The 24,648-nt window shown below is 33.1% G+C and overlaps 4 protein-coding genes and 2 non-coding genes across 7 annotated transcripts in view; 3 read left to right on the plus strand and 3 right to left on the minus strand.

Annotated features, from left to right (window-relative positions):
• LOC120580928 (NAD(P)H-quinone oxidoreductase subunit 5, chloroplastic-like) overlaps positions 1 to 1,611 on the minus strand; it is a 1,698-nt gene extending 87 nt beyond the window's left edge. The window contains 3 exon segments of the mRNA XM_039835256.1: positions 1 to 81; positions 84 to 686; positions 689 to 1,611. The exon segment at positions 1 to 81 is cut by the window's left edge and continues 87 nt beyond it. Coding sequence (XP_039691190.1) covers positions 1 to 81; positions 84 to 686; positions 689 to 1,415 — 1,411 coding nt within the window. The 5' untranslated portion in view covers positions 1,416 to 1,611.
• A 2,114-nt stretch (positions 1,612 to 3,725) lies between these two features.
• On the minus strand, positions 3,726 to 6,027 carry LOC11435808 (protein TIC 214). Its single transcript, XM_003604109.4, has one exon. It carries the CDS (start codon positions 5,442 to 5,444, stop codon positions 3,726 to 3,728), a length of 1,719 nt encoding a protein of 572 aa, XP_003604157.4. The 5' UTR covers positions 5,445 to 6,027.
• Positions 6,028 to 7,121: 1,094 nt separating this feature from the next.
• On the plus strand, positions 7,122 to 8,140 carry LOC120576132 (30S ribosomal protein S4, chloroplastic). The gene has a single exon (XM_039827138.1). It carries the CDS (start codon positions 7,534 to 7,536, stop codon positions 8,137 to 8,139), a length of 606 nt encoding a protein of 201 aa, XP_039683072.1. The 5' UTR covers positions 7,122 to 7,533; the 3' UTR covers position 8,140.
• On the plus strand, positions 7,144 to 7,216 carry TRNAT-UGU (transfer RNA threonine (anticodon UGU)). The gene has a single exon. It is a non-coding gene; the product is annotated as a tRNA-Thr (tRNA).
• Positions 8,141 to 8,365: 225 nt separating the features above from the next.
• Positions 8,366 to 8,453, minus strand: TRNAS-GGA (transfer RNA serine (anticodon GGA)). The gene has a single exon. It is a non-coding gene; the product is annotated as a tRNA-Ser (tRNA).
• An 8,561-nt stretch (positions 8,454 to 17,014) lies between these two features.
• LOC25481755 (ras-related protein Rab7) lies at positions 17,015 to 23,657 on the plus strand. Of its 2 annotated transcripts, none has more exons than XM_039826735.1 (7): positions 17,015 to 17,309; positions 17,393 to 17,419; positions 19,071 to 19,170; positions 19,284 to 19,430; positions 21,455 to 21,535; positions 21,611 to 21,743; positions 23,262 to 23,657. In XM_039826735.1, the coding sequence occupies exons 1-7, from the start codon at positions 17,257 to 17,259 to the stop codon at positions 23,384 to 23,386; spliced, it is 666 nt and encodes a 221-aa protein (XP_039682669.1). In that variant the 5' UTR covers positions 17,015 to 17,256; the 3' UTR covers positions 23,387 to 23,657. The 2 variants fall into 2 exon arrangements, with proteins under 2 accessions (XP_039682669.1, XP_039682668.1); XM_039826734.1 differs by having other exon boundaries at positions 17,022 to 17,309; positions 21,611 to 21,756.
• Positions 23,658 to 24,648: the final 991 nt, after the last annotated feature.

Consider the following 24,648-nt stretch of genomic DNA (forward strand, 5'->3'; position numbering starts at 1 on the left):
AAGTAAATAGATTCGAAACATATAAAATGAAGTTAATCCTGCTGTGGAACAAGCTATTATTGCGAAAATTGGTGAATACAACCAACTATCATTTAGAATCTCATCCTTGGACCAAAAACAAGCAAAAGGTGGAATACCACAAAGAGAGAGTGTACCTATTAAAAAAGCGGTTTTTGTAATTGGGGCATGTTTTGTTAAACCGCCCATAAGAACCATATTTTGACTTTTCTCTGGAGAATATCCAACAATAGCTTCCATTGAATGAATAATGGATCCAGATCCTAAAAATAACAATGCTTTTGAATAAGCATGAGTAATCAAATGAAATAAAGCGGCTCGATAAGAGCCCATACCTAAAGCTAACATCATATAACCCAATTGAGACATTGTAGAATAGGCCAAATTTTTCTTAATATCTTTTTGAGCAATAGCTAAAGTAGCTCCTAATACTACTGTTATTATACCTATCAAAGCTATTACACTCATTATGGGGGGTATAACTATGAAAAGAGGAAGAAGTCGAGCTACAAGAAAAATTCCTGCTGCTACCATAGTAGCAGCATGGATAAGAGCGGAAATAGGAGTAGGACCTTCCATAGCATCTGGTAACCATACATGAAGAGGGAATTGGGCAGATTTCGCAACTGATCCGCAAAATAACAAGAGGGCGCACAAAGTAACAAAAAAAGATTCACCTCATTCTTATAAATTAAGTTGTTGAATATTTGAAATAAATCCCGAAATTCCAAACTACCCGTTATCCAATAAAAACCTAAAATTCCTAATAATAAACCAAAATCCCCCACACGATTAGTTACAAACGCTTTTTGACAAGCATTTGCCGCAATAGGACGTGTGAACCAAAAACCTATTAATAGATAAGAACACATTCCAACCAATTCCCAAAAAATATAAACTTGTATCAAATTTGAACTAGTAACTAACCCTAACATTGAAGTATTAAAAAAACTCAGATAAGTAAAAAATCTCAAATAGCCTTGATCATGAGACATGTAACTATCACTATAAATTAGAACCAGAATCCCAACAGTAGTGATTAATATTGACATTATAGAAGTAAGTGAATCAATCAAATAGCCAAACTCTAAAGAAAGATCATTATTTATAGTCCAAGACCATACATATTGATAGATAGAACTATTCTCGATTTGATGAATAGATAGATCGATCGAAAAAATCATAACTATCGTTAACAATAAAATACTAGGAAAAGCCCACATACGGCGAATCTTTTTTGTTGCCGTAGGAAAAAGTAGAAGTCCTACCCCTATAAAAATAGGAACTGGAAGTGGGATGAAAGGTATGATCCATGAATATTGATGTATATATTCCATACAAAAAAAATAAAGAATAAAAAATATTTTGATTCTTGATGAATTTTGTTTCTTATTCATTTGTTTTATCTCTTTTGTAAAGGGGTTCGGTTAATAAAAAGTGGATAAATAAATCGAATTTTATATTCTTAATTGTTCTGAATCTTTGCACAATCGTTCCAATATTGGAAAGTACAAAGTCAAAATCGGCCAATAACCAAATTCCTAGTAAAAATAAAAAAAAATCTTATTATTTTAAGTAATATTAATTAATTAATTATAAGTAATATAAATAACTATGTTTGTCATTTATATATATATATATTAAGAAAAATGACTCTTAATAAATAATAATGAAATTAAATAATAATAAATAAAATCAAAATTTTGATATATAGAGTGAGGGTGGGGGTGGGGATAAATCATTACACCAAAACGAAGAACATTTGTTTATTTTGATATAAATTATAAAAACAATATAAATTAGTTTCTTTTTGAACTAATTGATTCTTTTACATTACAATAAAAAGAGATCCATAGATATAGATCTATTATCTATGAAATATTTGGAAAAGATTTATAATATTCAATGGTTTTACTTTAGATAGAAAAAAAGAAAGAGGGAATTAAGATAAATAAGACATACGGCTAATTACAGAATAATTCGTTTTCATTTACAGAACAAATGTCTTTCACATCGAACTATAGTAATAAAAAAACTATCCTAATTGTATGGCAGTTCCAAAAAAGCGCACTTCTATATCAAAAAAAAATATTCGTAAAAATTTTTGGAAAAAAAAGGGATATTGGACAGCATTGAAAGCCTTTTCATTAGCTCAATCCATTTTTACAGGTAAATCAAAATTTGTAACAAATAAAATAAAAATGTTGGATTGGAATAATATAAATTAGCTCGATTCAAAGAGTATTCTTTAAATACTCATTTTATACTAATACTAGTATAGAATATGGAACATATATTTAGAATCTATTATATATATAGAATTAGATTCTATATATATAATAGATTCTAAATATATAGAATCTAATTTTTTTCATATTTTTGATATTCGAATAAATACAAATTTTAAATTTACTTGTTATTATCAATTTATACTAAATGTTTAGTAAAGAAATGTACTAAATAAATAGTGCACTTTAAGCGATTCTTTCAATCTCGACGATTGACTAAAGAGTTGGTTATTATGATTTCGAGTAAGCCGCTATGGTGAAATTGGTAGACACGCTGCTCTTAGGAAGCAGTGCTAGAGCATCTCGGTTCGAGTCCGAGTAGCGGCATGGCATCCTATCCTATATTTTTAAAATTTGAAAAGAAGAAGTCCTATAATGAATTCAATTCCCTATTTCTATTCCTAGTATTCATACCTTTTTTATTTTCATTATAGATATTTATTTTCATTATAGATATGATATTTTCAACTTTAGAGCATATATTAACTCATATATCGTTTTCCGTCATATCAATTGTTATTTCAATTCATTTGATAACCTTATTAGTCAATGAAATTGTAGGATTATATGATTTGTCCAAAAAAGCCATGATAATAACTTTTTTCTGTGTAACGGGATTGTTAATTACTCGTTGGTTTTTTTCGGGCCATTTACCATTTAGTGATTTATATGAATCACTAATCTTTCTTTCATGGGGTTTTTCGATTTTTCATATGGTTCCGTGTTTTAAAAAGGAGAAAAACCTTTTAAGTACAATAATCGCACCAAGTGTTATTTTTACCCAAGGCTTTGCGACTTCGGGTCTTTTAACCAAAATGCATCAATCTGTAATATTAGTACCCGCTCTACAATCCCATTGGCTAATGATGCACGTAAGTATGATGATATTGGCCTATGCAGCTCTTTTATGTGGATCATTATTATCAGTAGCTATTTTAGTCATTACGTTTCAAGAAGCCATCCAAATTCTTGCTTTTACCAAGAATTTGGATTTTTTAAATAAATCAGTTGATTTTGTCGAAATAAAATACATGAATATGAATGAAAGAAACAATGTTTTACGAAAAACATCTTTTTATTCTTCTCGAAATTATTATAGGTCTCAATTTATTCAACAATTGGATCGTTGGGGTTATCGTATTATTAGTCTGGGTTTTCTGTTTTTAACGATAGGTATTCTTTCAGGGGCAGTATGGGCTAACGAGGCATGGGGGTCCTATTGGAATTGGGATCCAAAGGAAACTTGGGCTTTTATTACTTGGACCATATTCGCTATTTATTTACATACTCGAAAAACTAAAAAATTTGAAGGTGTAAATTCTTCAATAGTGGCCTCTATCGGATTTCTTATAATTTGGATATGTTATTTGGGGATCAATCTATTAGGAATAGGACTACATAGTTATGGTTCATTTACATCTAATTAATTTTCAATGAGTAAAGAACCTGAGAAATAAAAATATGGAAAGCATATAAATATTTACTTTCCAAATATTTTGATAGTAAGAAATCCCGTTCTCCCTTTAGATCGGTCCTGTATTTAGAATCTGATCCTTTATAATAGTATGAGACAGATTTAAGATCTTCATCTACTGTATTCACGTATTCTTCCGTTGTTAACTCTAAATTATCAAGCTGCAAAACAAAGAATTTTATTGGTAAGATCCAAGGATTCATCTTATATGCACAATATAATTTGCTTAATTTTGAAAAGAACCAAAATCCGGGAATAAGGAATTTATCCTTCGGTCTAGAAGTCTTTTTCCTTTTTACATTCATTCCCATCCAATTGAAATACTTTCTATCCAGATTTTTTTCCAGATTTTTTTCCATATCTAGAATATCATATTCTTCTAGATAATTTTGGATAGAGATGTTGTAATTATAAGAAATCGCTTGGTTTTTATTCGGTGATCTATATCCATAAATAGAGGATTTTTTCTTATTCGCAAAATTAAGATATTGATAGGAGAAAAGATCATATCTATATTGTTTTTTAATTTTGTTTTTAATTTCTATTTTTAATAAGTCTCCTTCTTGTTCTTGTTTTTTGGAAAGAATTAATTCTTTCCAAATTAATTGATTTTTTTCATATGAATCATATTCAACTAAATCTTTATTTTGAGCCACACGATGTTCATTGATTCTATTCCTCCAGTTTTGTGATACTAATCTCGACCATCTCTTCTCAGGTAAATCATATTGATAAAGAACCTTGAACCAATTTGTCCATGGATTCATTAACGAATCGGAACGTTTCTTATGTCTTAATTTGGAATTATATGTTCCTTGCATTCTAAAAAAATAATCCTTTATTTCATTCTTAAGAAAAAAAGATCTTCCAGGAGATTCCAAAATAGATCTTATCTTAAATTTAGATCCATTACTAAATTGGATTTGTGATAATTTATAAAATACATATTCTTGTGACAAAGATGACAAAGAAGATACATCCCAAGAATTCTGTGAATTCATATTCGTAATATTCTCAGATTTCTCTAGAATCGATATAAGTCTACTTACACTTAGATTTTCAAATCTTTCTTCCATTTCTTCCATTTTTTTTTTTTTGTCGTAAATGGGTTTTTTTACATTTAGTATTTTGTCTGTTGATTCAAGAAAATCAAGAAAACGTTGTCGATGGATCCTAGCAATACTACTGATACATAAAAGGATATCTATGTATACCCCTTCTATGAAAATTTTGAAAAAAGAATAGGATTTACGTATTAATCGAACAAATCTTCTTTGTAAGATTTGCAAATTATTTTTTTGTAATTCTAATCTTTTAGCATCATAAGTAGTTTTGTTCGAATTCAAATTGATCTCTAAAGTTAGAATCCCCTCTTTTTTTTCTTCTGTCATTGTTTCTATTTGTTTTATGATTGTCTTTGTTTTAACATTAAGATCTTTTATCCTTTTTTCTGTGAATGAAGAATTTGTCCAATTAATCGATTCCATTTTAACGGGTGATTCCTCAATCACCTCAATCACCTCAATCTTTGAATTATTCTTACTGATTGTTGAAGTTTTTTTGCTTTCACTCAGTTCATCTATTGTTTCATCTATTATTTTGAACCTAAATAGAATACTTTTAAGAATCCTTTTGATGTTCCAGTTTTCTATTTTTTTTAACATAGTTGGAAACCATTTTTTTCTTTCATTTAAAAATTTTAGAACTAGAAAAAAATGCTTTTTCAAATCTTTTTTCAATTGTTTTCTTATTGTTTTTAAAACGGGACCAAAAATTGAAAGTGGGTCTCTTGGGAAACCCTCATCAAGGTACGATTCTACTAGTGTTCCATAACCTGTTAAAAACCAGAAGTTTTTGTTTTCAGTATATTTTTTTTCTGTGGATCTTTTTTTTTTTTTTTTTTTCAGTAGATTGTACCTTAGATTTGTGCCAAGCTTTCAGAACAAAAGGGTTTAAGATCCTTATCTGAATACCCTCGTCGAACCAGTTTTTTGGCAATTCTTTGTCGGATACTGGAATGCCCTGATAGGTGCATTTAATATGAACTTCCCTGCTCCAATCCCTAAAATCTTCTGACCATTCGGGATTTTGAAATAATAGGATACGAATGATATTTTTAGTTATTATCAATGAAGGTAGTAGAATATATTTTCTAAAAAAAGATTGGATTAGTAATACAAAACTTCTAATTATTAGACCATATAGAATACTTTCCCAGTCTTCTTCTATTTTTAGACGTCTTATTTCAGCGCCTATTTGTTTGATTGATTTTCTTTCATCTATATCTGATATCAGATACCCATATTTAGTCGAATCAGAAATGATTCTATTATCTGTGTATTCGCAATTCAATATACAGAGATATATACTACATTTATCTCTATTTTAGATGTCCCTCCTTCTTTGATTTTTTGAGAGTATTTAGAATACTCTAACGTTCGATTCTTTTTTTGCTTAGAGGAGACAGATACAGACCTTATAATAACAAAACGAAAATCAAAAATCTATTTATTAATTTAAAATTTGACATTCATTTAGAAATTCAATAGAAATATCAAATTTCTATTTACTTATCCAATTTCTATCGATACATTCTTTTTTATCTACATTATACATAGTTCATCTTAATGCATACGAATTTTGTAATATAAATTACTGTTTACTGTAATCTAATTAGTCATTATTTTATTTAAAATTCTAAAAAACTATTTAAAATATAAATTTTAATTTTAAGATAGTATTCTATATACTCTTTACTATTTTCTATATCTATATTTATTTATATATATATAGAATTTTTATATAGAATTTTATTTTAAGGTATTCTAATTGTAGAATATTAAAGAATATATAAAGAATATATATAGAAACAAATAATCTTCCTATCTAATAATCAGGATATCGGGATAAATACATATCTATATTTAGATATTTATATAGATTAGATGAAAATATGAATTCTATTTATTATTTATTCTTGAAATATTAAAATAATCGAAATAAAGAAGCAAAAATATTCAAAACAAAAAAGAGAATTTGACTATACGAATTAAAATGACGATATTGTTTTATTGATAAAAATTATTTGATAAATCGATCAAAATAGTATTCTATTTAACTATTAATTAATTAACTCTTAATTAAAATTCTTATCTTAAAATTATTATTATTTTTATGATATGATATATACTAAAATATCAAATAAATAATAACTATTGGATATTTTCGATTTTTTCTATGTTTGTATTTATTTGATTATGATATAGTAATTTGGTTATGAAGAGCTAATATAAAACAATTAATAACTAAGATCCCAGTAGTTTAGGAAATAATTCCGATAAATCCACAATTTGTGTTATGAGAGCCCGCTTAGCTCAGAGGTTAGAGCATCGCATTTGTAATGCGATGGTCATCGGTTCGATTCCGATAGCCGGCTTTTTTTCTCTATTTGTTTTCATTTTTGACATAAGGTATAATCTCTTTTTATTTTTATTTTAGGAAAAAAATGGGAGTTCTATTTCTCTAGAACAAATCAAGAAAATAACCTCCTTTTTTTATTTTCTATTTATTTAGATAGATATACAATAGAATAAAATTCGGATACTGATCGAATCTTTCCAGTTCTTTTTTGTAGTATACTATTTATAGTAAAATACTTTAAGTAGATTTCGTTTGATTTATCATTTTTGTTATTTAGTTTAGTTTTAATTTAGCTTTATGAGATTTTCCATTTTAAATTAAAAAGGAGTGTTTATGTCACGTTACAGAGGGCCTCGTTTCAAAAAAATACGTCGTCTGGGGGCTTTACCAGGACTAACTAGTAAAGGGCCTACAGTTGGAAGCGAACTTAAAAACCAATCGCGCTCGAGTAAAAAGTCTCAATATCGTATTCGTTTAGAAGAAAAACAAAAATTGCGTTTTCATTATGGTCTTACAGAACGACAATTGCTTAAATACGTTCGTATCGCTGGAAAAGCGAAAGGTTCAACCGGTCAAGTTTTACTACAATTACTTGAAATGCGTTTGGATAACATACTTTTTCGATTGGGTATGGCTTCGACTATTCCTCAAGCCCGTCAATTAGTTAACCACAGACATGTTTTAGTTAATGGTCGTATAGTAGATATACCAAGTTATCGTTGCAAACCCGAAGATATTATTACAGCGAAGGATGAACAAAAATCTAGAACTCTGATTCAAAATTCTCTTGAATCAGCCCCCCGCGAAAAATTGCCAATCCATTTGACTCTTGATCCATTCCAATATAAAGGATTAGTCAATCAAATAATAGATAGTAAATGGGTTGGTTTGAAAATTAATGAATTGCTGGTTGTAGAATATTATTCTCGTCAGACTTAAACCTAATTAAAATAAGAATAATTTTGATCCGAGGATTTCCCCCCATTCATGTATAGACGTGGGTGGGTATAGGAAATTTGTTATTCCTTGCCCACTTTATTCCACGATTTTTTTTATTACAGAAAACAGAAATAAATTAGGAATAGAGAATCCACATCAAAGTTGGAATAATGATATCTATTTGCAAACATTGAGGTCAGTAACATTGATGAACTTGATAAGGGTGCGGAAAGAGAGGGATTCGAACCCTCGGTAAACAAAAAGCCTACATAGCAATTCCAGTGCTACGCCTTCAACCACTCGGCCATCTCTCCTACATAATGATTATGTCCCTCGAGTGAATAGTGAGGCATAGATATTCCATTTGGGTAGGCGCACATAATCAATTGAAACGAACAAAAAAAAACTTACTTCGAGGCCTGCCGTAGGATAAAATTATTTGATTAATAAGTCCATTTTTACGTTATTTCGTACTGTATTGTACAATTCCTTTGTTTGGGGGATTCTTTTATCACGCGATAAAAAATGAAATTTTAGAATGGATTGCTACCTATGACTAGATCTCGGATAAATGGAAATTTTATTGATAAGACCTTTACCATTGTAGCCAATATCTTATTACGAATAATTCCGACAACTTCTGGAGAAAAAGAGGCATTCACTTATTACAGAGATGGTGCGATTTGATTCTTTTTTTTTTTTTTACCGATCTCAGTCTAGAGAAAGAAAAAAATTTTGAAAAAAAAAACCTACGCTTGCTGAAGGTGAAGTTTGGAAATAAAACAATTAATCCCTTCTGTCGTGTATTTCCGATTAATGCAGCCTCATATGCTTCAATTTTAGGTTTATAGTATTAAGCGAAAGGTTATACCTATACCTATGGGGTTAGGTTAATCCTACTCCACTAGTACCAATAGGCGGCATGGGGGAAGAAGCACTACGCTTAGGAATCAACAACACTAGAAAACTTTGTAAAAAAAAATAAATCCTTCCTTTCTTATGGGGATCGGGACTAACTAGAATGGTTGGGACAATAAACATCCATCTCGTTCGTATTTTGGATACCCATATAACCATCGAAGACTGTTGAAGTGACTAATTCCGGGAAATTTAGCAGCGTTGAGGACAAAGAAATTGTTGAAGTGACTATTTATCCAGTAATAACATACTTGATGTTAATAAAAGATCCTTTACAGGAAGGTTGGCTAGAGATTTCGTGTAAAAATACTAGTCCCGCTAAGTTGATAATGAGAATATTGCAATCTTTTTGGATTTGATTCCATGGATGTTTATCATTATCTACATGAATATGTCATGCTACTGCAAGCTAAGATGAAGGAGTTCGACTCCATCGATGTAGTACATGTTCCTCGCGAACGAAACACCAGAGCGAATATCCTCTCCAAACTAGCTAGAACGCGAACAACAAACGGGAACAAAACCGTAATTCAAGAAGTCTTTACAGAACCAAGCGTTCAAAGGCAAAAAGCTTGCTTCCACGAGATCAACACGATCTCGGAGATCCAAGATTGGTGAGGACCGTTGATCCACTATATCACTAATAGATAACTCCCTTTAGATTCTTCCAAAAGGACGAAGTTAAAATGAAGAACCTACTCATTCACGTTAGAAGAAGGGACCTTATACAAAATAGATTTTAACATACCACTAATCAAGTGTCTTGGACCAAACGAGGCCCAAGAAGCCCTAGCCGAAACTCATGATGGTATTTGCTGGAAAATTCTTGGTGCTAATGCTCCCGCAAAAAAGGTCCTGCGAGCATGATACTTCTGGCCCACCATGCTTAAAGACGCGAAGGATTATGTTATTATATGTGATAAGTGCCAAAGACATTCGAACATGCATATCGCTCCACCGGCCGAACTCACATCACTAACTTCTCCTTGGCCTTTTGCGTGGTGGGGAATTAATCTACTGGGACCTTTTCCTAAAGCTGTCGAACAACTAAAATAGTTAGTGGTGGCAGTAGACTACTCTACAAAATGGATTGAATCTAAGCCTCTAGCGAAGATTACAGCCAAAAACGTTCTCCGATTCTTTAAAAGAAACATCCTAGAAAGATTCGGAATCCCAGCGCTCGTAGTCTCCGACAACGGAACTTAGTTCACCGATCGTAAGTTTCAAGACTACCTAATAAACTTGAACATAAAGCAAAGCCTCACCTCCGTCGAACATCCTCAAGCTAACGATGCCATCGAATAAGCGAACAGAGTAATCCTACGTGGATTATGAAGAAGGCTCGACGAAGTTAAAACCAGTTGGCTTGAGGAGCTTCATAAGGTCCTTTGGGCTTATCGAACGACCCCTCACTCCACGACTGGTGAGTCACCTTTCCGGCTTACTTACGGTATGGAAGCTGTCATCCTCATTGAGGCAAACGAACTTAGTTGGCAAACAAGCGCCGACACAGACTTCGAACCAGTGCTGCAATGGGGAACTCGAGTTCATTGACGAGATAAGAAGTGATGCATCACTAAGGGAAGTCGCGCTAAAACAAAAAATAGCCACCCGACACAACAAAAAGGTCATCAATCGAGAATTCAAAGTGAGTGACCTCGTTTTACGAAGAAATCAAAAAGATTTTGAAGAAGGGAAACTCGCTGCCAACTGGGAAGGACCCTACAGAATCATGATGAAAATGGGGACAGGAGCCTGCGGCCTCGAAGACTTCACTAAAGGTCCCATTCCTAGAACTTAGAACGCCGAAAAGCTTAAGAGGTACTAAACCTAAAAGTTAACTCAGAGATCTACTCGCATATATCTAGTTCAAAATCAACGAACCAAACACTCTCACGAACGAGCACTAACAACGGAATGATAAATTTGTGCCACTCTAATTCCAAAACTAGTGTATAGTATTGATGAATTCTAAACAAACAGATTCATTAACTCCTCAGTATGCTCGCTCACAACTGCGACATCACTGCTCGACATTGTTCGGAAGGAACCCAGCTCGCGATGTGTGATTCATGTAACAGCCCGATTTTCGTTAGATTTATTTTAATTAATTTTTATATGTGTTTATATGTGCATGTATGTGATTAATTGCCTCTGTGTGTATTTTGGTTGGTATTATTGGAATTCGGTGTTAGAATGGTATTTTAATGATTTTGGACTAAGGGGTATTTTGGTCATTGTGTGAGCAAGGGTAAATTAGTAATTTCATTGTGAGGATTGTTTTTAGTGTTTCAAGTGGGAACCATTATTTTTACTAAGTTACTAGTGGGTTGTGGTAATTAGTTAAGAGCCGATAACTATTCATTATTTTTTTTAACCGTAAGTGAGTAGAGACTTTGTGAGTTAGTTAATGAGAGCTTTGAGCCCATTAAGACATGTTGAGGGTTAAGACCATTCGCGTAGACCTATATAAACTCTAGTATTTAGAGGAAATAGGGTTTCACATTCATTTCACATAACATTTGAGAGAGGTAGAGAGAGAAACAACTAGAGGGAGAGAAAAAGGGTTATAAGAGAAGAGCTTGAAGATCAAGAATGGGTTAGAGATTCAAGGAGCTAAAGTGAAGTTAAGGCTAGGTTTGTGTTCAATTGAGGTAAGGGGGATATTGTTCTATCATAATCTTTAAGTTATAACCTCTTTTCTAATTAGATTCAAAAGTGCTTATTTGTGAAAAGTGCTTATTGTGAATTTAATTGATGAAATTCGTGCTCTTATTTTGATGCAATGTTTGGGTATGTGCCCTTGGGGCATAAGTTAAGGAAGCAAATATATAACCTTTTCCTTAAAAGTTGTGCATTCAATGCTTTGAAAGTTTCAAAAGTTATCATTTAAATATTAAATTTATTTGTTTATTCTATTTTAAGCTCCTTAACTTGTGCCCTTAAGACACAGGTTAACATGACCCTATATATATATATATATATATGTATTTTTTGTGTTTTGCTCAAAATTAGTGAAGTATGGCATTGTTGTTGTTGGATTGTTGATGAATTCATGGTTAATTGATGTTGTTTTTATGAGATGTTGTTGTTGATGATTCTTGCTATGGGTATTCATAACTATGGATTTGTGGTGTGAATTGAGTTGTTTTTGAAAGTTTTATGAAAAATGGGTGAATTGATGATTTGTGATGGAATGATGATTTGATTTCAAGTTTTATATGATTTTGATTGCCTTTTTAAGTTCATAAATGTATAGACAAACTTTGGGGACGAATTTTGGATCAAGGGAATCAAAATTGGGGTTTTGGGGTTGAAAATGGTGGATTCCCGTAAGCGAAAACACCAAGAACAGGATTGATGTTCTGGTGCATCCCGCCTGGGCGACAATGGCGTGCCCGGCGAGATGTCCAGAAACAGCACACCCCGTTTTTGTTGTTTCGGGTATTCTGGGGCCAATCCGAGCTTTTTAAAATGCTTCTCTCAACATGTTTAATTGTTGTTTTCACTCTTTAACTTACTGGAACATCTTATGAATTGGATTGAGCTTGATTTTATGAAATTGAACTAAACTTATGAAAAACGTCCAAGAACGTCGATTTTTCCGAAACTCATTTTTCTCAAAGGAAAGGAGTAAGGTTAAGGTTGTTTATTCAATACATGATTGCTAAAAATGGTTGTGAATGGTTTCAATGAGTTTAACTTGTTTTGCTTTGAAAATGGCATTCTTTGTGAAAATCGATAAAGAGAGACGAACTTTGTGATTTTTGTGATTTCTTATATGCAAATTTGATGATGATAGTTGTGGTGCTTGCATGTATGAAAGGTGTTTGTTTTGGTGATGAATTATGTTGTTGAATTATTACATGTGAACGATGGTGTTATTGATGGTGAATGCATATTTGCAAAAATGAAGGTTGTTTAGGATGTTTATATCCAATGGAGTGATTTGAATACTTTGTATTCAATGGTTTAGGATATTTATATATATATCCAATGGTGATGATGTTGGTGAGTTGCTGTTAAACATGTGCATAATGTATCATATGTTCATGCATCATGAGTCTTAGGACGTTTACATCAAGTGGAGTGATTTGAATACTTTGTATTCAATGGTTATATGATGTTTTTGTTGCATCATGAGGTGACGACCTGTTGTTGGTGATGGTACCATGTCCATGTAGGAGTCGTGTCTAGGCGCATTACATACATTTGATGAAAATGTTAAATGCATTATATTTGATCATGTGTTTGGTGAATTTTGGTGATTTATGTGCATTGGTGAGTTTGGTGAATTGTACACTTGGTGATATTTGGTGAATATGTGAAGATGTGTACTTGTTGATGTTTGTTGTTAATGGTGAAACTTGTACATTTGATGATTTTAATTGATGAAGTTTATTTCAGTGGAAATAATGAAGTGTAATGTATATGAATGTGATTTTATGATTGGTGATGATGAATTTCTTGCTTATGCTCTGAAATGCTCTGAAATGTATGGAATGGGGGACAATATTTATGTGATGTTAATATTCTCAGAGGGATGGTTATGCATATGTGTCATGCATGAAATCCTTGAATGTTTATGGTTGTTTATATTTGATTATGATTGATGTGAAGATAACCCCCAGTGGTCTGTGGTGGACCGCCTACCTATTTGTATGAATGGGTAGATGGCAAACATGATTAATCTTTTAGCTTGCTTGGTGAATTACTTAAGGATAGCTGGAGCTTCCTCTGTTTATTGTTTTAGAGTCTTAGTATAGGCTCTGATGTAGGTCGTCGGTCTGTATTTATTTTATTGGATGTTGTATTTGATATTTATACTATGGCTACTTGGTGATGTATGCTATTTATCCGCTGCGAAGTTTTTGAGAAATTTTAATATGCATGTTTGGAGATTTTTGGAGAACGTAATGTGTATTTCTTCAATAATTGCATTATTAGAGTGTTTTATCGCTTTAAAAGAAGTAGGGCGTTACAATTCACGCCTCGGGGCGTTGAACTTAAAATTATTTTTCGTTCATCCTCCGTTACACGTTCAGAACACAACTCCGGACACACGTTCAGATAAACAACTCTTGGAAGTGAAAAAGACTTCTAACATAAAATACCCAGCGTAAGTGTTAGAACTATCACGCTCGGATCCCCTCGCACAACAACGCACAAGTGTTCAATTTTAAACAAACAAATCAACACTCAAGGGAGGAAGGGCACACCTTTAAGTCACAAAACAACAAATTAAAGGTCTTAAACAGGCGGAAATGATTATGGCAAGCACCCCAGTCATCTCTTTATTCCAAACAATAAAGCAACGACTGTCGGGGGCATACCCTCACCATCGCGATATCAAACCTACTTTTGATTTATTGCTCGGATTTATCATAAAAATCCTACAAAGCATACATCTAAGTTAGGGAAAAGTACGAGCACATACATCGTTATTCTTATTATACAAGGGTAAAGGTCGCTCTAAAAACACTTAGGATTCCAAACCAAATTCTAAACGCAAAAGGCCTCATTAAATAGGAGGCTCCTCGCAACGGCTTACAACGGCTCTGCATTCACCTACCTCTATAAATAGGAGGCTCCTCGCAACCTCCAAGGTAGAATCTCTTTCACTCTCAAACTCCCATTCTGAAACTCTACTTATTTGAGCGTCGGAGTGTCTGCAGGTACACACACCCCTTTCGGTTTAACGCTCACTGGAGTACTTTCACCACCGCATTTAACCAAGCACTGACAGCCACCTTCTGATCAGGTACGATCAAAGACACGCCATAACTTTTTGATTTATTTTCTTCCTACCTTTCCAATGTAAGTACTCGATGGCTAAAAGAAAAAAACCTGCTAGAATTGTGTTGATATCAAAGCCTACATTGAAGTCTTTCTCATGTCAAGATCTATAACTATAACAACCCTCAATAAATATCACCATTCACAAAAAGAAAATGAAAAAGTATAGTTGAGAAAAAACACTTACATTATTATTTTCTGAAGTAAAAAAACTTTTATAACTTTAATTTTCCATTGCATGCTTGATATTAAAGATACAAGTTTTCAATTTTACCATTGAAGCATAATGGAAAAATCTGAAATTTCTAAAATTTTGCCATGGAATGAAGGACTGAATTTCCGTTTGTGTGGATGCATGGACGAGGGATTATGTTTTACATCAATTTTTAACCCGGGCAATGGTTGTGAATTACCCTGACCCTAGAGCCATGATTTTTACCGGCAAGAGAAGAAAATATTTGTGATCCGGTGTAGACGGTGTAGAACAAGATGTATTTAATTTGATTAATTTGATACCTCTTAATAGTGGTCCACCGGTGATGGACTTAATTGGACTCTCACCGTATAATCCATCCTTAATTAATGCCCAAGATACTCTTTAGATATTCTTTTTTTTTTTTGCTTAATTACACTTTTGATCCTCGTGTTTTGGCCTACTCACGAAAATGATCATGCCCTTTTAAAACAGAACAAAACTGTCCTTCAATTATCATTTTTGTTGTATTTTTCGTCTCACCTCCCATTTGATCCTCCAAAAACGCACATGTATCAGATTTTTAACTGATGTGACAAAAAAAACACCTATGTGGCAATTCCCACTTGGAAAATGTCATTTAAATCAATTAAGTAATAAATTTAGAAAACAATTAAAAAATATAAAATGCTTAAAATAAAATAAAAAACCTATGTTCTAAATCAAAATCCAAGCATAAGAACCCTAATTCTAATTCCATAAGAACTCTAATTCCCAAATCCTTTCCATCTTCAATTCCTTCCATCTAGTTCTTCTTATTTTGTTGTTGTCTTCTTCCCCATCTTCATTTTCGTCCAATCCTTCATTTTCATTTTCGTTTTCTTCTTCTTTTTCTTTTTTCTTCAAACAAGGCTGGTGTTAATGCCAAATAGAGATTAAGTTGTGAAGTTTGAAATTAAGAGTGATACCATTCTTGAATCTCCAGTAAAGAGAAGTACCACACACCATTAAAGCTGATATCATTGCAAACAAAACCAAACTCCATCTTAACCATGATGATGATGAATCAGATCTCCCTCTTGACATACTTTCTTTATCAAATCTAATTCTTCTTCTATTTTCTCAATTCATAAACAAACAAAGAAAGAGGCTGGTTATATGTTGTTTGCCGATTTGATTTGAACGAGTTGTAGTAACAGTGTTGTATTTGTTGTGTTGTGTTCCCACTTCCTTCCCGTTTCCATGTCATGTCCCTCACAACCCTTTTCCTTTTATTTTATTTTTCTTTTTTCGTTCATTCATAGTATAATATTTAAATAGAGAAAGAAGAATCTTCAACTAAGATGCAGATGTTCTTTTCCGGCGAGATCTAGATTTGGTTGGTTACTGGGTTTGCTCTGCGTTTTTAGATCCCTTCTAGTTTGAAACAACTTAATTTTGTTCCAATCAATGATGTATGGATTTGTGTTTCCCCCACTCTGCTACTGTTAGGAGCTGTTGTGTGTTGTTGTTTTCCCCCTTATGCGCTTCTTGAGTGGCTTGTCCATAAACAAAGCCTGAAAAATACAACACCACACAGGGGATAGAAATGCCAAAATAGTGGTATCATGATTCTGAAAATATGGATATGGAAATGGTATGTTGGGTGTTGATGATGATGGTGTTGGTATGATGAAGAGGGATGATGAATCTATGGAAAAATGAATTGAAAATGGATGAAATTCTTTTAATTACAATTTTTTTTGTTTTAATTTATGAATGTTTAAATTGTTTTTTAAAATTAAAAATTGTTTTAATGATATGTAAATGACATTTTTCAAACTCACAATGCGCCATAGGCGTTTACTTGCCACCTGCGCGTTTTTTGAGGATAAAATGGGTGTAGGATGAAAAATGCAACAAAAAGACCAAAATGTAATTATGTTTTTTTTTTTTTTTTTTTAAGAAAAAGAATGAAAGGGTGTTGAAAGCGATGGAAGTGTCTAGTATAGATAAACAGTGCAGGCGACAAAAACAAATAGATCGAAATTGGCGCTCCTTTTTCCCTTTCTAACATTCACATCACATTCATCTCTCTCTCTCTACTTTCTCTCGATCCATCCACGAACCATTTCCGCAACTATATAAATCAAAACCTCACACAAAACAATATCACAATCCCTAAATCTCATAATACTAATCCATAAATTAATCGATTATCACACCCAAACATGGCCTTACGCAGAAGAACTTTACTCAAAGTTATCGTTCTTGGAGACAGTGGGTACGTTCGTAATCTATAAACTTCATTTTTAGTTTTTTTTTTTTCCTTTTTCTCTAACGTGATTTTGTTTTCATTTTTGTTAGGGTTGGAAAAACTTCGTTGATGAATCAGTATCCTCTGCGAATTTCTGATTTGATAATTTGATTCATTTTATTTTCATTTTTATTATTATTATTACTCATTTGATTTTAGTTTATTGCTTCATTTGCATGATTTTGTTTATGATTTTAGTTTATTGCTTCATTTGCATGATTTTGGGTATTTGTAGTTTTTATTTCAATTTAGATGCATTTTTGGAGAGTGGAATTTATGATTGTGGTTGAGAATCTGTGTTTAATTTAATTTTTACTATATCCGAATGCACATCTTGCCGAGATTTTGAATCGCGGTAATCGTATTGTGGTTTTATCGTGATTTTCAATATCGTGGGGAGTTGTGGCTGTATCGTAGATTTTATCGCAATTTTTAATATCGCATAGGGATGCATTTTTGGAGATTTGAATTTATAATTGTGGTTGAGAATTTGAGTTGAATTTAATTTTTACTATATCCGAATGCACATCTCACCGAGATTTTGAATCGCGGTAATCGTATCATGGTTTTATCGTGAATTTCAATATCGTGGAGAGTTGTGGTTGTATTGTAGATTTTATCGCAATTTTCAATATCGTGTTGAGGGATGGTTTTTATCGCGATTTTCGATACCGCGGAGATTTGTGGCCACGATTGCAATCGCCGGGAAACCAAAAACCCTAATGTCGTAGCTTAGGATTTAGTCACAAAACTTTATTTAGTGGTTCATCACGATTTTTCATATTGATGAGAATTGGGGTAAAATACGGTCTCGATCACGATCATGATCTCGGAGAAATCGACTCTAATGTTGTAGTTTAGATCGTAGTTGTGCAATGTTGTTTGAAACTCTATATCTTACTTCAGAGTAGCCGAATTGTGGTAATGGGTTGTCACAATCTTTTATATTATGGAAAATTGTGTTTAAATCGCAGAGAAATCAAAAACCCTAATGTTGTAGTTGCAGACCTTTATTTAAAACTATGTATGTCACTTTAAAGAATCTGGATCATGGCAATGGTTCCTCGCGATCTTTGATATTGCTGAGAATTCTAGTCAAACGGAGCCTCAATTGCAGTTGTTTAGAAATCATAAGCCATAATGTTGCAGATCTATTTGAAACCGTGTCTCATTTCAAAGCAGCTGAATTGTTGTAATAGTTCATCGTGATCTTTGATATTGCTGAAATTGTAGGTTAATGCATGGAGTTTAATGGCGGTTTCAATCAATATCGCGGAGAAATAAAAAATAAAAAACCTATTGTTGCATCTTAGACTGTAGTCCTCGATCTTTATTTATAACTGCATCACTTCAGAGCAGCTAAATACATTAATGAGCCATTAAAATTAAAAATAACAGAGGGCAAATACTATTTGGCATACTCAATGAATTGGCATGCTTAATGAATATTGGAGATTGGTAGGTAGAAGTGGTCCTTACTATTTTCTCTGAATCATTGGTAAATTATGGCTCTTTAGCACTATTCTAAAATGTATTGTTGTTTCTCTCTAGCATTGAATGTGGTTGGGCACATAATTAGGGTGATACACATTTAATTTTGCTGAGTTTCTTTAAATATTACGCTTCTGTAAAACTTATGATTATTTGATTTAGATCGATTTAAGGTTATTCAAGGACTATTTTATTTTTCGAATATCGGCATATGTGGGCCATTAACTACTTGTATAGATATGTGCACAAGAAGTTCAGTCAGCAATATAAAGCTACAATCGGTGCTGACTTTGTCACCAAAGAATTGCAGATCGATGACCGACTAGTGACTCTACAAGTGGGTTTTCTAGTTCATTGTTATTTCAGTATTATTTTTTTATTGTGTTTAAGATTATTATAATTATAATATAAATTATATATATTTTAATGATTTATGTGTATGTGTTGTAGATATGGGACACTGCAGGGCAGGAGAGATTTCAAAGTCTTGGTGTTGCATTTTATAGAGGGGCCGATTGCTGTGTTCTCGTTTATGATGTTAATGTGATGAAGTCATTTGACACACTTGATAACTGGCACGAGGAGTTTCTGAAACAGGTTTACTATGTCTCCTCTATTTTTCTAATTTTTTTACTCTCGGTGATTTGCATGATAACACTCTTTTAAATGTTGAGTCCAAATAAATTATAGGCTATACATATAAAACAAATAGATTCCTTTGAGTGCATTTGAGGTTTGTGAGATAAATTCTGAATATAAGCTGTTTTGAAATTATGATGACACTGGAGAACCTCATTTCTTCATGTGTAGAGGATTAGTGTGAATACGGATTTTAAACTTGGCATTATAATTATTTATTGCAGCAGAAATTGATTTTGATTATTTCATATAGCTTTCATATGTTAATTATATATGTAGTAACTCGTAACCATGGTTATGCTGTATAGCACCTTCTCCAATAGTTTGTTGAGACAATTGTTGCATCTGAATGTTTCTTGTGACGTTAAACGATAACAAAAACACAGCTTAATTCTCCAGTATTTAGTTCTTACTTGTCTTGGACCTCTATTACCATCAAAGAGGAGGATTGGTTCTACATTTCCTCTTACAATGGTTATGAATGAATCAACGGAGAAAACAGTGAAGGAAACCAAATTGGATGAATAACCTAACAAACAAAATGGAAAACAGTGATGAACCACAGAGAAGGGTCAACTCCTTACTCTACAGAACCCAGAAACCCACTCAGGAATTGCATAACTCCCCAATCCGTTGCCTCCCTCTGAATAAGTGTTACTTCCCCCAGATTAAGTTTTATCCTCCCTGCACATTATTAATGTGCCTATAAATACTTCCCCCAACAAGTTTCACCTTGTCCTCAATGTTAATGATGACTAAATCCAATAAGCTAGCATGGTCCCACTGTTTGATACGGACTCTGCCCATTTCACCAAAGAATGCCTTTTGCTTATGGGCTGGACCAAAATCTTCCCGTCCAGCAGCATAATGCAGAGAAACATCTGCCTTTCCAGCATCCTGACTCTCTGCTAAACTGTACCTAGTCCATTAATACTATAACTTCATTTCATGGACAGCTTGGGCTTCCTCTACGTACAATTTGATTGGACTAGTAATCAGACTCACTGCACTCTTAGAGGCCAAGTTTTCCCATTGTTGGTGGTTTTGGCCCATTTGCTTTGGAACAGGGCCCAGTTGGTACCCATCAGATTTCACCGTTATCTTTATTCCATCATTCACTGTTGCCTTAGTCAGCTTCCTTTTTTCCATTCTCTGCATGACAGCTTGTACCCGGCAGTTTTGCTAGTGGCTGAAGGGCCAGATTCTATATAAACTAAGGGCCCTTGCTCTCTGCACAAGCCATCAAGTGAAAATTAATGGCCTGTGAAAATCCTCGTAAATTTGAACTAGAGCTCTATGGCTATATTAAAGATAAGAAAATGATAGGGAATTTTCATATATTTATTGGTTCTCAAGATTGACCTTGATAGTTCAGATTAGCTGTTTGTACATTGGCTTATCCTTCACTTAGATTGATACTAACCTGCACTCACTTTAACTAACTCTGAACAATTTAAAACTGTCAGAAACTAACCAGTGCCTTATAACACATTACATGCTGTCAAGGCTTTACTGACTGGTGCCAATATCACCAAACAGGGTTTTAGTGCTTCGAGACAGCAGTACCTTAGATGAACTATTTTCTATACTCTCATACATACTTGGTTCTCTTTACTAAGATATATGTTATTATGTTCCTAGATTCCAAGAATCAGAGTTTGCTGCTAGTTTTTGGCTTTTTACTAAGATTCTGTCCTTTGGATGTCCTTTTTTGTCTTCCTTGAATTTCTATGAAGTAAATTATATACCCCGGATCATGGATATTTTTGGTGTGAATGAAGCATTCAAATTCTTATTGAATCAAACATACCACACCATGATTTGTCATGTAATTGAACTGCTATGGGTAGTAATTTTTCTGTTTAAAGGCATTTGAGCCTACCGGATGTTGAAGTTCGTTGAGCTGACAAATTTTATGATCTGTTCAGTGTGGATACATACTTTTCCGGTTCATTAATTACCGTTTTAATGTTGTGTCACAGGCAAACCCTTCTAATCCAAGCACTTTTCCATTTATATTGCTTGGAAACAAAGTTGATATTGATGGCGGGAATAGTCGAGTGGTAGGCAGATGCTATTGCACTTATGTTATATATTTCTTCATCTCCTGCTCAAGGGTCTAATTATCTTCTATACAGGTTTCTGATAAGAAAGCAAAGGACTGGTGTGCCTCAAAAGGGAATGTTCCTTACTTTGAGACATCTGCAAAGGAAGACCTCAATGTTGATGCTGCATTCCTACGTATTGCCAAGACTGCATTAGCCAATGAACGTGAGCAAGACATGTAAGATTTTAATTGTTTTAAATTTAAATTTTGCTTATTTTTGTCCAATTATGTTTAGTTCCTAGACATTTTTCTTTAGTGTCTATGATAAAACATTAATGTGGCATTTGATCCATGGAGCCAACTCCACTTAGTGGGAGAAGTCTTGGTTGTTGTTGTAGACAAATACTGAAATGGTGAATCATTATATGCATCACACACCAGTTAGTAGTGTTGTGTAGCAGATAGAGTATAGGACTTCCTGGCTATCTTTTTATCTGTAATGTTTTTTATTTTTTTACTTTCCCTGAATACACAGCTATAAATCACATGGCTTCTTTGGCTCTTTGCCTGAGTCTGCTTGCCCAAAGCAAAAGATTATAAATACAGATAATCATTGTTTCTGCTATTTTTGTGATTGACACAAAATACTTATGTAGTTTTGCGTTATTTTTAGGTTTTAGTTTTGGGAAAATGTGATTGTGCCTCTTAACATTTAGTCTGAACTTCTGTTGTTACTAACCAATTGTTTGCATAAACTATCTCTTGGCAAGAAGTGTCGTGTATCAAATTGTAACTTGTAACGAAGCTGCCAGTTAACATAGGGGACTCCCACTTGGGACAGTAGGATTTAACATAGGGAACTGCCAGTTAGGGCTTTATGCAGCTGCCCATTTCTCACTACTTGTGAAAAAGTTGATTGGTGAAGCTGGTAGTTAACATAGGGGACTCCCACTTGGGACAGTAGGAATAAGCACTTCAGAGTGAATGACTCAGCTTCCAGAGTTAGATTTTAAACTTTTCCCCATTAAATCTTATAAATTTGATCGTTGGTTTAATCTAATTCATCTAATTCAATGATGTGGAATTTATTCATGCACTTTCTCGATTTTCTTCCTTCTTTTGAGGTCTATAATAATAGTCGCATTGACTTTTTGTTAGTAACCAACTCTAAATCCATCAGTTAGGTTAGTTGGTCAGACATAGTTAGAAGGGTTTTAGAATGAAAAGGGAGAGGTGCCTAAGAATTTAAGAGGAAACTGGTGTCTTTTGGCATGGTGCAGACCCTCGGAAATCAAGGTAGTTGATTGCTGTGTTTTATGCTGCGATTGAGCCGTTACGGGCTTGCAGCACGGAGCATTCATCATGGTGAGACAAGGACGTCATGCATTAAGGGTGCGGGCGTGCGGTGAATAGCAAAATAATAAGATAAACTTATAGTAAAATAGTTACCTGTATATATATGGTATAAATATATGTAGATGTATAGTGAAAGTATTTAGAGTTAGATATAAATTATTTAGTGAAGGAGAGGGCATCCTGCTACATGTTATCCCGGGTTGTCTGGGATTGACAATTATGTTGAAGATTTCGTATGTTTCAATAATCCATAAATAGAGGAATTATTCACTTTATTTTTCCTAATAAAATACCATGTTACTGTCAGTTCTTTGTATCAGATAAGAGATTCGAACAAATGCTTGCCTAACTGACTTCTGAATTCAATATTTCATTATTCCTTGCAGATATTTTCAACCTATTCCGGAGCCTGTTGTTCCGGAGAATGAGCAGAGGGGTGGGTGCGCATGCTGACCGGAATTTCTCTCCAATGCGTTGGCTCAAATTCTTCAATTCTTTTTTGTCTCATTAGATCACTCCCTCCCCCTTTTTGTACACTCAACATGAGATGCTTGAGTAAATCATGTCTGCCCTTGATGATGCCATTAGAGTTCTGTTTACTTGTGGTTCAACTTTAGAATGTTGCATTTGTAGGGAAGAATATATAATTTTTGAAATTTACATGAGCATACTGTTTTGGTGAAACAAGAGATCGTAATCGTTGGCAGTGATAGCAAAATTAAGTGTATTGAAAGTTCTTGATGAAAAACCAAACCTTTCAATGGATGACATTTTTCTCCTAATTGAACACAAATTTGGTTTTTCTCCTATTTGAAAGACAGGTGGGTAACATTTTATTCCCTACAAACACATACTTCAAGAATCAAGACTATATATATTATAATTTTAGCATGAAAAATATATAATTAGGTAACAATTAGAAAAACAAAGTTGGGAAGATTATAATGAGAAAAACAAAATTAGGAAGACTATTCATATTTTGGGTTGGTCTAGTTCTTTGAACTCGAAAAAATTGAGGAAAGGGGCTTGGATCATTTGGCATGCGGTTATTTGGATTATTTAGAAGATGAGGAATGATAGGTTCTTCAACAATAAAATTTGGGGAGTGGATGAAATGGTGGATCAAGTCAAAGTGTTATCCTTGTATTGGTGTATTGACCAAGTAATAAATCTAATAATTGATTAACTCATCAATAATGCAGACTTACTTTTATATATTTTTTAAATAAAGACCTACTTTTATATATAAAAATATAAAGTTGAATGTCTTATATATCACTAAACACATTATTAAAATTTCAAAGCAAGCATGCAAGCTATAAAATGGACGAAGACAAAAGTTTTACTATAGATAGACAAATGTTAATAAATTAATTTTTACGGATCGAATTTTACACCTTCTTATATCTCATTTGTATCATTTAACTCATCTACCGAGCTATTAGTCGAAACAAATGTTGATTAAAGTTACATTAGACCATAACGGTTTGTTTGGCACGCATGATAAGGAGACAAATCCTTTATTTAGTGCACCAATAAGATTGATAAAATAATCCTATTACCTATCCTATCCTATTCATCCTTCATTATTCTAATCATTTGTTTTAGTTGGGTTACAAATAGGATAGCATAAACACGCGCTTACCCTCTTCGATTCCCATGACTCCCACTTTGTAATTTAATCCCACTTTTCTCCATATTTTCTGCTGCGAGTAGCAGTAATATTGATATCGTGTCCTTTATGTGTGTTTTTTATTAATAAATTTGCATTTG

The sequence above is a fragment of the Medicago truncatula genome, chromosome 6, assembly GCF_003473485.1.
Source record: "Medicago truncatula cultivar Jemalong A17 chromosome 6, MtrunA17r5.0-ANR, whole genome shotgun sequence".
Classification (NCBI taxonomy): Eukaryota; Viridiplantae; Streptophyta; class Magnoliopsida; order Fabales; family Fabaceae; genus Medicago; species Medicago truncatula.